The sequence below is a fragment of the Populus euphratica genome, unplaced genomic scaffold, assembly GCF_000495115.2.
Source record: "Populus euphratica unplaced genomic scaffold, PopEup_1.0 scaffold134.1, whole genome shotgun sequence".
NCBI lineage: Eukaryota > Viridiplantae > Streptophyta > Magnoliopsida > Malpighiales > Salicaceae > Populus > Populus euphratica.
In genome coordinates this window covers 410,278-423,020 of record NW_011500021.1, presented here as the reverse complement: position 1 = coordinate 423,020, position 12,743 = coordinate 410,278, and the positions used below count along the sequence as shown (strand labels likewise).

Sequence of the window (12,743 nt, the reverse complement as noted above, 5' to 3'; positions counted from 1 at the left end):
GTTTTTTTTGGGGTGGGTTTTTTTTTTTTTTTTTTTATAATTCTTTATTGATAGGAAGCATGAATGAACTTCATTAAGAAGTAGAAATATCTGTTACAATAATTGAATCAATGATTGGTGCAGGTTCCTCCAACCAAACAGAAACATTCTAACAAGAGAGTGCACAATGAAATAGGACATGTGCTGCCCTGTTCCCATTTTTTGTATTTTCTGAATGAACCAACTTGGACCATATCTATCATGTCGTTGCAATACTCAAGTGAACTATAAGATTTAATTAAGCAACAAGGTCAAAGTGCCTCTTTCTGTTTCATTAATTAAATGCCTATTTCATACCCACCAATGTCATGGATCAAGCTGGTTAGAGCTGCCAGTTATAAGAAGTTAGACAACCAGCTTACTTTGCAATATTTAAGCCACAAAGAGGACATGAAAACTTAGTTTTCTGAGGCTCAGATGCATGACTATAGGTTAAAAATCATAGTAGCACCAGATGCATGACTATAGGTTAAAAATCATACAAAAATATCTTGCTTAGTTGCCTCTTTAATCAACTTAACCCCCCATCCATATATTTGACAATATCGATGGAAAGTACTATTTGCCAGGAATGAATGACTAGTAGCATACCATATAGGACACAACATTAAAATAGATTACCTCCTGGATCGGATGAGATCCTTTTCCTGTTCCATTAGTCCACCAAGATAGCCAAAACCGTCAACATTTTCCCAGAAACAAAGGCCCTGCTTGGACTGTGATTTTTGCCAACCAAAAAGAGAAAAAAGGTTCCATAAGACAATTCATAAGAAATTATATTTATGCATATAATTTACAGGAACATACAGCTCAAGATTCAGGGTTACTAAAAAAGTTGAGCAGAAACAAGAAAGGAAAGGTAGGAGCAATTTCTTTCCCCCCCTCAATGTCCCTTAAAGCATCACATCTTCTGGAAATTCAATGGAAAGAACTTCATCATTGTGTTTTATATAGAATGAAATGTATCTGTTTAATACCTAAGAATTATGAACTTAAACATTTAACATGATCAAAGTTTCAATTGTCTTCTATTTTTCATGATCGGTTTTCTAAAGCCACAGGGATCACCGAGCCAGAGATTCAGAAGTCAAATTACCAGAAAAGAGCAAGAAAACACTCACAAAGTAAAATGTGGATTCAGCCTATAATTTAAAATGAATATTTTTCTTTACTTCATCAATTCTATCATGAAGTTCCTGCTGGTGATCCATGTCCAACTGGCACATTTTACTAGCCCAGTCAATTTTTTCTTCAATCAAGGGAAATACAATGTCTGAAGTGGCTAACCTGAAAGTTGCAAGCAACGGTTGTCACATGGGCACACCAACTTTACAAGAAGCAATAAACACAAGGAGTTAAAAGGAGATTGGATAAAAAAAAAAGGTGTGTGTGGGCCGGGGGGGGCATTTAGAAAGAATTCATGCTTTGGTGAAATTATTGCAAACACAGAACAAATTTTAGAAAACCCAAAGCAGAGAACAAAATCACATGTTATACACTGCACAGATCTACAGCTGCTTAAGTTATCCAATAGATTCCAACAACAAAACAGTATTTCAAAGTACAATTTGATTTCCATGATCTCATCCAAGCCAATAGAAACCACCAGATATCCAGTGTGACTACCAAAATGCGGCAACAACACCAGACTGACTTTGTCCATACTCACCCATGACAAACCTAAAACGGATAACTCAACATGAATGAGAGATTCTACAACATTTGTTGCTGCATTAATCTACCTTATCTCAAGATCTTGTGAAATATTGAATGAAAACTGAATGAATGGTTGGAGAATACCTTCAATGGTAAGTGGAATCTCCTTTTCATGTCAATCCACAGTAGATCTCAATTGATTTTGTAAGACGACCCTAATTATGAAATATAAGTAAAAACTCAAAATTTTCAGTTTTACCTACTGGGAGGTTATTAAAACATATTTACTGCAGTATTTGGCCATACCATGATGCCAAGTTCTAATAATGCATGCAACATGACACCTTAACAGCTTATCTCCTTCGGTATTCCTATTCTAGGCTGCAAATTATTGGTCTGAAAACCACCTAAGATTACCTCTTGCCCCTAGGGTTAGTGAAGGCAAAAGATCACAAAGCGTGATGTAGAAGGAGACATTAATGAATACAACATCAAATTATTTGTCTCCAACAACTTCTTAAACAGAACATAATGCAGTAACCAAGTAATTTAATAAGTTCAACCATTTAGATGCACATCAATAAAAAGAAATGTTCTCAGAAAATGTGCTTCTTTATAATGCCAAGTTATGGACAAAAATAAGGTGAAGCACCTATTAACATGACAGGAACAAGTCTGACCATGTTTAACTACCAAGTCTATTAATTGCAAATAACTTGAACTGAGGCACAATCACTGCACCTAGACAAGCAAGAGATGTTCTACCCAGGAATCCTTCTTAGAAATGCAGAAACTAAGACGACTAGATACGCTTCAACAAGACTCTTTGAATGGGACATGTGTTGTAAAATACTGGAAGTAAAGCATTTCTATTGAAAAAAGGGAATGCAAGCCAACCAAATTCCCAATGTATCTATCATACTCCCAAGCTGGCCATGCATGAGATCCCTCCCTGCTGCAAATTGCAACTGAAAAGGAAATAACCCATCAAGCATTAAATTCAAAACATTTATTAAAGACTTAAAGAAAACAAACAGATGACTTCCCATGGTGATTGATTAAACCTCATAACATCTTCCCAGCTGATTCAACTTGCCTTTGACTATGCCCTATAAAAAAAAAAAGCACTACGAAAAAATCATTCTGAATTAATTAACAGGGAAGTTAAATACATGTTTCCAGTAGCTGATGCAGAAATGGGGAGACCCGCTGCATAGACGCACTCATTGATGAGGAAGTCTTCAAGTCCATGCACGTTACAAATCTCCAGTTCCTCTAGCAGTTCATTGTAAGAGAGAACCTACAAGAGGGATTAACTAAAATTATTACAGCAAAATGACACATTTTTTTCTTCTAGTTCCTTCGACAAGTACATTAATGAAAACAACAGGACAGTATGATAACAAGCAAGAGTTTATCCTGCAGAACATAAAGCAAGGGGAAAACTGGGGCATAAAATTCTAATTTTGCAACACAAACTGAAATCCCACGAAACAAAATACACACAATAAAAGGAATTGAAGCAATAAACTCAATCAAGGATGTAAACTTTCAAATAAAAAACACGAACAATAGTCCTCATATTTTAAAAGCCAGTACCTTATTGGTCGCAGAAAGAGTAAGCACAGTGAGTTGTTTGAGCTTGAGAAATTGATCAGGTGACAGCTTTGGCAGCATGCCATTATTACCTCGAGGATTCAAAACCCATAAATATTCAGACATTAAAAAATGAAATAAAGGACCAAACGAGAGTAGCTCAGCAGCATATACTAGTGGCACAGGTGGAACTCAATGCAAGGCCAGAAAACCAAAAGGAGTTGATGGAGGGTCTCTAGTTCTGAAAAATAGACCATAATACAGGGCATAAGGCCCAATACAACCAAACTAGGCCTATAAAATCAGATAAAGACTGCATTCTGCGATGTGCCTAACTTCAGTGTGAGCCCTAGTTAAAACTTAGTTTTTTTTTTTTTTTTATATATATATATATATATTAAAAGTATTTTTGAAAACAATTAAAAAATATAAATTTTTATTTACTTCAAATTATTTTTTATTTTTTATATCATTTTAATGTAATAATATAACAAATTATTAAAAAAATTATTTTAATATATATTCAATAAAAAAACATTTTAAAAAATATCACAACTATATTTTTCAAATAAGTTACTAGCGTTCAAGAAGCAATAATATTTAATTTGATTATTTTATTCTTAAAAATCGATAAATGATAAGTTCTTTTTTTACAAACTGAAATGGTTACGACATTGTATTTTAAAGCTATATATAAATTAATTCTTGCCTTTAAATAAAAATTATTTTGATACATAAAAGAAAAATAAGAAGTAGAAGAATTGTTGTTGTAATTCTTTGTTGTAAAATATCATAAAAATTTGATAAAAAAATACAAAAATAATTAAACTCCACTAAAAAAAAAATCATTTATGATATGATCAATAATCAATGAAAAAATAACCTATAATAGCTTTATGATTTTTTTATGACTTTTTGATATTTTTTGAAAAAAGAAATAAGACTTGCATAAACACCATTTATGATATGACAAATTAAAAATAATAAACCTTTAATATCTTGATGAATTTTTTATTACTTTTCAATATTTTTTGAAAAAGGAAATAAGACTTGCATAAACATTATTTATGATAGGGTTTTTTTTCCCCCGTTAAATATCTATACAAATACGTAATCAGTTATTTATTTTTCAAATGACAAACTGTTTAATCTTTCTAAACATGCTGTAGTTTATATATATTTCCACTGATTGATTTAATTATTGTTACAGTAATGTATGCACACAAATATTCATAATCCCAGCATGATCTATGAAATATAATTAACAATAGCTAATTCTCGTTTGAAAAATAGTGTTCATATAGTGACAACATTGTTAATTGTAACAATATAATGGCAGTATTGCCTTTTACATCAGAAATTTTCACATGATAAGTAAGAAAGAAATGGACGGGCCATTGACTTAGATTCTGATCAGTTCAGCACTTGAGCTGAGGGGAAAAGGAGATTGTAGCGAAGGAACATCTAAAAAACCTTCTAACATTTCCAGGACCATCTTCATTGAAGGTCTCTTTGAAGGTTCTTCTTGAATACACCACATTGATACCTCTACCCACCTTTTCAGCCTCTCTTTGTCATCCATTGCCACCTTGTCGTCATCCACCAAATGATAAATTCTCCCTCCGATATAGCAATCATAAGCCCAGTCTGTAAGTATTGCTCTTTCTTCTTCTCCTTCTTCAAGGTCCATTACGACGCTCCTTCTGCAGCAAATGATCTCTAGTAACAGCACACCAAAACTGTAGACATCCACTTTAGCAGTTACAGGCACATTCTTGAACCATTCAGGGGCCACATAGCCTCGTGTTCCTCTGATCATCGTACGAGTACGTGTTTGATTTGAGAGTAACAGTTTTGCCAATCCGAAGTCAGATATTCTTGCAGAGAAAGAGTCATCTAGAAGTATGTTTTGAGGCTTAATATCACAGTGGATGATTGGGAACTCACATTCCTCATGCAAGTAGAGAAGCCCTCTTGCAACCCCCAATGCGATCTTGACTCTCTGATGCCAATCAGGTCTTGGAAGTGTAAAGAGAAAGTTTGCTAAAGTGCCATTGCTCATGAAATCGTAGATCAAAAGCCGATGAGACCCTTCATCACAGTATCCAAGCAACCGGACTAGATTCTTGTGATGAGTCTTCCCAATTGCACTCACTTCAGTCCTGAATTCCCTCTCCCTTTCTTGAGCCAACTTGTCCAACTTCTTGACCGCAATGGCGTTTCCTGAACTTGATCTCATGAAGCCTTTATAGACTATGCCAAAGGAACCCCTGCCAAGCTCTTCCATAAATCCATCAGTTGCTTCTTCAAGTTCCTTGTAAGTGAAGGAACGCAAAGTTGAATTATAAATGCTTGAATCTGGCCCTGCCTTCTTCACTTTTCTCTCGCTCCTTCTGAACAGAATTAGAAAAGTAACAACCAGAAAAATCACGTTGAGAAATGCAGAACTACCCAGAAGGGCACCTAGTAGAACCGGTTTCTCTTTATCACTGCCAACGTTGCAATAACCAGAAGGAGGAACTTCTTTCCTTACTTTGAAGAGAATCTTTGAAAAACCCGCCCTCTTGTATCTTCCATTGGAGAGAGGCAGCCTCTTCTTCCAACATTGACGACCATCAAAAATGGCAACAGCACATGAACAATCATATAAGCAAGACTTTTCACATTGCGTCTGATTGTATGGTGATAACCTTTCGTAATCATTCAATGGCCAATCTACATTATCGAACTGCCTAATTTCGTATAACTCTTCTGGGTCTCCCCGTCCATCATCTAGCCCACACCCTTGTGGAAAAGTTGGTTTGCATCCGCCAAGTCTGTTGTTTGGATCCAGGAAAACATATCCAGGAGGACAGTCACAAGTGGGCTTCCTATTTTCTTGAATTGAGCAGTAGCTATTGAAACCACAAGGACCACTACCAATATCATTAAATATAGCCGTGCACTGGAGGACAGTCTGGCAACCAACCTTGGTTATTTGTAGAATTCTTTGGAAGAGAATATTGAGTGAAGACACCATCAAATCCCAAAGTTGCTCGGTAATAGTTATCACCAGTATAATTTACACGATTCCAGTCAGGAAACTGAGCAATTTCTCCATTCAGTTTAACTATGTAAACGTTTGCCGATTCATTGAAAACCAACTGATAGCCAGACTCATAAGGATCTGCATTATATGTATGACTGCTATAATAATGATCATATTGAAATTCACTAGGCCAAGCAATAGGATTGAGCTCGAGACTGCCATTCGAGAAGTTGAGCTCAAACCTTCCCTTTGAGTAGTTGGTTTCTGTTAATCTAGAAAACAGCTTGCTGCCCAAATCCAATGTTTGGGTTGGCAAGATAGTGTCTGTAGGATTCTTGAAAGTCTCCCAAATGTAAGTGCTAGAATCGTTACCTTTAAGCACAAAGTTCCCGGTGTCAAGCATGGCAGCAGAGATTGCAGGGGTAGCTGGATTTGCCTGCCATATTATTAGACCTGTAGGATTCGTCAACACAAGATTGCTAGATGTCAGCTCAACTTTTGATCCTCTTGGAAGTGGGTTGTTTCCATTGGCATGCCAAACAATGGTCCTATCTGGAATCATGTCGAACCAAATGGCGAGCAAGAAAAAGTTTGAATTGCCCAGTTGACGGAAACCAAAAGCAAAATCCCCTGATGGTGAAAGCCACGTATTTCCATCAGTGGTCAGTGATGAGGTCGGAGTTACTATAGCCATGGATAAATCGAATTGAAGGGGAAGGATGAGAAAAGGAAGGATGGCAAAAGAAGCCATGGTAAAGAGACGTGTTGATCTCAGAGAAGCTGTGGTGCAAGGTATTTGGAAAGTATAAAGTGTAGGTCGTTTTACACAATTCACAAATCATCTATAAACTGATAGAGGATCTCGAAGTCCAGATAACTTTTGAGCTTGAATCTTTTCCTATCGACCTCTCCTTTCATCAGACTATTTGAAACATCGTAATTGATTGACTTAATAAACTTGACCGACCCGATCAGGTGAATACTCAACTCTTTGATTTTTATTTTTTTTTATCTAAAATCACGTGGTTTTATTTTTCTTTTTAAAAAATATAAATCTAAATCTAAATAAAATAATAAAATAATATCATTTTAGATTTACTCGGTAAATTCAGAACCTTGATTTTAGACTGGATGTGATAAAATCTTTAAACCGGAAAAGGCTCCAAGTTCTTGATTTCTTGGCACCTGAATACATTCACGGGGAGAAAAGAAAAGGACAGCTCACCTAGCGTTAAGGAAATATATAAAAGAGACAACGTAGTTACGTGAAGGAACCTAACATTGTGCTTTGAAATTGCCGAGTTTTGTTTGGGTTTGGCAAGTCTTTTAATGCAAATTAATAAAGCAGGAAGAATCCAATTTTTAAATTAAAGACTGTAAAAACTCTCCCTCCTCCTGTTGCCAGAATCGGCAATTAATCTCAAATAATAAAATGGAGTGATTTTCAGAATCATAGCTAAACCAGAGGTTAATTTACCTTTATATATATATATATATATATATATATAATTAAAGTGAAGGTTTAAATCAACTTATATACACTTTTGATTAATCCTACAAAATGTAAAATTAATAATCAATTTATGGATCTTATAAAATTAATAATCATATAAACTTTCATGGTCAATCTTCCTTAATTTTACAGCATGTTGTTGCAGTTTCAGTGACCTTTGAGCTCTAGATTTTGTAGCATTTTCCTTCGCATCTTCCTCTGAGGCTGTCAATTGCTTGGAGAAAATAGGCCATGCTTTCTTTAATCCACTAAAAGAAGAATAAAAAACATAAAAATGATTATGTTGGCATCCATTTAAAAAAAAAAAAACATGATCGACGGAGAAAAGGGTCAAGGTTGCTGTCCAAGTATTTGAATATATTTAGAGCATCTCCGATAAGGTAAATGAATAACTAAAAATAAAAAATTAATATTTTAATTTTTTTTTTTTTTGCATACTTCAAAAACAAAATCAAATAAAATGCTAAAATATTTTTTTTTATAAATACTATTTTTATATATTTCTTTAAAGAACCAAAACCAACAAAATGAACCACTAAAAAAAATAGACCAATTAAATATAAATATATATAAAAAATAACATTAAATATATTAAAAATAATAAAATACTTATTTTTTTTACTCTAGCTCTTCAAATAGTTTTTTTTATTAAAATAAATATAATAAAATAAGTTATATTTATATTATTTAAAATATTATTTTATCAATTTAACTTTTATTTTAAATTGGAGATGCGCTTGCTTTGAAGCATGCTGCTCTCCTTGAATCAAAAGAGGAATTCACTACAAAGAGATGCAAGCTAGACTCCCTCGGTGCTGTCCTTTTTGATACACCCTCTTGGGCTGTTTCCCCTATCTATTGATAGTTGTATACTCAAATCTTACCTACTAACGTTATTCTAGCTGAACCAGGCTGGCTCTCAGCTATACCCGCCACAGCCGCCCTTGATAGCTTCGATGACCTGCCTTTCCCAGACAAGAATACTTGGGAATTTACTACTATGGATCAACCAATTGGTTGTGACAGAACGGAGAAGGGGAATTTGTCTGAACTTTCTCTTCCTGGGAGCCGTGCCGTGAGACTACCTAACCGGTATCGACCGGGATCTCCTTTTCCAGGGACAAAGAAAGAAACCGTCTCGTGGTCTCACCAACCTCATGCTCAACGCGCGGTATGGCAGTTCTGAAGCTCCGAGGAACCGAGCACCAGCTCTCGATTCTTCCTTTAGCCGTGGACCGTGGAAGCCAACTTGGAATATTTTTTAAATTAATCTAAATCATGAAAAAAAATAATAAAATATAAAAAATTATAAAGTTTTTTTTATTAATATTTACTTATATTAACTTTCTAAACTTATAACTCGAGTCATTATGATCATAAATATCCTATATAAAAAAAAATAATAAAGGCTAATTCTTCAAAAATAATTTTAATTATACAAAAGATTAAAAAATAATAATTAAAATTAAAAATATGCATCAATTTAACAAAAAAATAAAAAAAATCAAAAGAATGAAGATCAAAATTGACATAACGAATGAAGATTAAAATTGACATAAAAATAAAAATATTTTTTTTATTGAAGGGTGAAATTGAAAAAAATTATTTTAACAAAAAAATATATAAAAAGAATGAGGACCAAATTGATAAAAATAATATACCATAACTCTATATTGAAAGATAAAATTAAAAATAAATTAAACTTTTACAAAAAGACTAAGAAAAAAATAAAAATCAAAATAATGAGAAACATATTGAAAAATATAATATCATAAATTTGAATTGAAGAATAAAATTGAAAACCAATAAAAATTTATAAAAGAGTCAATGAAAAAACTAAAACTAAAAAGAATAAGGACCAACTTGAAAAAAATAATATATGTCAAAATGAAATTAATGAATGAAATTGAAAATAAATAAAACTTATATTGGGCTAAAGTTGAATATTAATAACAAAAAAGATCAAACTATATTTTTAAAGAGAGGAAAAGAAGATTATCATCGACAAACCAGACTACTATCGTAGATATGCGCCACTACACCAAGAATAGGATGTGGGTTATTTTTAATGGCATGATATGAGGATATTTTTGGATATGGGGAAGCATCACATGCTCCACCTAAAAGGAACGAGCACCTCCCATATTTGTCGAAGAGTGTGTTTCATGCACCTCACCTTTTTGTTATTTATTATTTTTATATTTAGTCAAATATCAAATTGTCTTTAAACTGAATTAATAATAAAAAAATCATTTTAAAAGACCAGAAAGCTCACTGACTTATGGTTTATAATTTTTGCTATTAAAGATATTTTTGTCATTATCATTATGCATTTTAATTGTTTATTATTTTTTTATATTTGATAAAATATCAAATTACCCCTAAATTGATATTATAATTGTCACATTTGACATCGCAATAACTTAAAAAAAAATTCATAAAGAAAAGAATAGATTTTTTGTATCTTGTTCTTTGGTAGGAAAATATCTTGTTTAAGGAGTTGTCATTTAGCATTATAATCACTAAGAACTCTAACTCGTCAATAAAAATTCTATGGTACAAGACTAGTTACCTAAAATGAAAGATATTATCACCCTTTAAACATCTTGCCTGTATATAGAATGCATTGCTAGTTTTGTCTTAAATTGCTAAAAGTTTGTGGGTGTATGACATGATAGTTTGCTTGTAATATTCTTGACTCTGGCATCGATGAATATTCAACTACGGATACTTCCAACTTTGGCACAGGTAATTATTATGTAGCTAAAAAAATAAAATAAATTTTAATCAATATTATTATTCATAACTCTAGCGTAAGTGAATAAATCAATAAAATAAATTCATTTTTAATGCATGCATATATTTTTTTTATTTTTTTAATAAAAAACTAGATTTGCATTTTACAGTAAAAATTCACAGATTAATTATATAATGAAATACCTAAAAAATACAAGGGACCTACAAATAAATTCACAAGGACCCACGAATATTTTTGGAATTTTTTATATTAAAAAAAGCTTGTTTGACTAAATATAAAAAAAAATAAAAAGGACTAAAATAAAGGGATTAGTCCAACTAGGCTGGAGGTCCAGGCTTGGCCCGCCCTACTCTTTTTTTAGATTCGGTCTGACCCTCTTGTATGGCTAGGTTGGACCGAGGCTGGTCACTGGTTCAAACCAGTGATTCGCTTGTCATTGTGAATGCATGCGTGAATTATTGAGGCATGCTTTGCATAGTGCTAGGGTAATTATATTTCCAAAGGTAGGGAAAACAAAAGCTTACCTGTGTAGCTAGGGATGAAGTTGAAGATGATGGTGTATCGAACGATGCTTTTTTTGTTCCTCTTTTTGTTTGTTTTCTCTCTGGCTATTCTTTTTGTCGGCTCTATTTTCTTTGTTTGTATTCTCTAGTTTCCTCTCTTCTTTCTTTCCCTTTATTTCTCTCTTCTAGTTTTTTCCGTTCTTCTTTTCGTTGAAAAAGATGAATAGTGTTCCTTGAATTGTTTGTTTTTGGTCTGCACAAGTCGCCTATGCTTTTCTCTCATTATTTGTATATTTTTTCTCCCCTTTATGTTTTTTTTTCTCTAATTTGTGTTTTTAGGGGTCTCGTTTTTGTTCCTTCTATTCGTCCTCCTCTAGTCTCACCCTTTTGTGGCCTTCTCTAGCTTTTATAAAGCTAGAAAATGGTCTTTATTCATGTGTTTGTGCTGCACTATCATGAGGAACTAATGCCTCTATTTCTTTAGGAAGAAACAAGAGAATAAGGGTCTATTATTCTGATTCATCTTTTTGCATTTGTTACCTCACCCTATCGGTTTTCATCTCTGCGTTTTCATCCGTTGGTGTTCTTCTTTGGGTTTGCGTCTCCTTTGCTTCTGGTTTTTATATTTTGTTGTCCCAGTTCTTGAGATGAAAGAACAAAGATGATGGTGATGCTCGTTATTAGTGGTCTTTGGTTCTGCGTGGCTGTTTTTTTTCAGCATATTCTTTTTTTATTTTCTTGCTTTCCCCTGGTTTCCATCTCTGTTTCTCCTTTCCCGAATTCTCTCATCTTTCTTTTAGTCCCTTGTTTGTACCTTTTTCTAGCTCTCCTTTATCTTTTTTTTTTTCTCTCCCTCTCTCTTTTTTTGCTCATTGCCTTTTATTGGCTTTTATAACGTTAGAAAAAGCCTTGTGGTGGTAAAGGCTGACTTAATAATGGTTATGAGACATGCCCTGTAATTAACTCTTTTAATGCCTTTAATGATGAAACATAAACATTGCCTTCAACTATAGAAATAGAGGAAGAAGACAGTGAACAATTGTCCAAGAAACGACTCCATTTTCTAATTCAAATTTCCATTTTTGATTTGGTCCTTAAAGTTTTGAAATTTTTATAAGCAAGCCCCCTGGATAAACTTTAATTGGACCTTGCATTTCAACTCATTTTATAAAACAGTCCCTAGTTTCTGAATGTTTCAATTTAGTCCTTAATTGACTCTTCAAACTTTTAATTCTTTCAAAATTACCCTTGAAAAAAATCAATTAGACTCCCTACAATACCATTGCATTTTCAATATGGTCATTGGATTTTAATTTCTTGTAATTTTGACCCAAATCAGCCCTAAAATTTTGGTATTTTTTCAATTAAAACCCTGATTTCATTAATTACACTAATTTAAAGTTGAATTAGGTCCCAAACTTATCCATTCTTTAATTAAGCTCTTGATTTGGTTACTAAAACTAATCCAAAGTTTAATTAAATCCCAAAACTTACAATCATGTTGCCCTTAACCTAAATTTTAATTCATTCTTCATTCATCTTTTATTTTTTTTTCATCATTATTTTGCATTTATTTTTATTATCATTGTTTTAGAAATATTGTAAAAAATAATAATTAAAATAAAAAGGTAAAAAATTGGGTTATGAGAA

The 12,743-nt window shown here is 33.0% G+C and overlaps 2 protein-coding genes across 9 annotated transcripts in view; both read right to left on the bottom strand.

The window, feature by feature from the left end:
* Positions 1–3,579, bottom strand: part of LOC105141906 (COP9 signalosome complex subunit 7-like) — a 6,737-nt gene extending 3,158 nt beyond the window's left edge. Inside the window, exons 1-5 of one of the 8 annotated variants that reach the window (XM_011049291.1) lie at positions 3,295–3,579; positions 2,760–2,804; positions 2,593–2,663; positions 1,327–1,366; positions 661–755 (exon numbers count right to left, since the gene is read on the bottom strand). In XM_011049291.1, the coding sequence (XP_011047593.1) occupies positions 661–755; positions 1,327–1,366; positions 2,593–2,663; positions 2,760–2,804; positions 3,295–3,417 (374 nt within the window). In that variant the 5' untranslated portion in view covers positions 3,418–3,579. The other 7 variants (XR_845476.1, XM_011049293.1, XM_011049292.1 and 4 more) reach the window with 7 other exon arrangements.
* A 930-nt stretch (positions 3,580–4,509) lies between these two features.
* On the bottom strand, positions 4,510–7,210 carry LOC105141905 (G-type lectin S-receptor-like serine/threonine-protein kinase RLK1). Its single transcript, XM_011049290.1, is given in 2 exon segments — positions 4,510–6,254; positions 6,256–7,210. Coding segments are annotated over 2 exon segments (2,376 nt in total). The 5' UTR covers positions 7,071–7,210; the 3' UTR covers positions 4,510–4,693.
* Between the last annotated feature and the right edge of the window lie 5,533 nt (positions 7,211–12,743).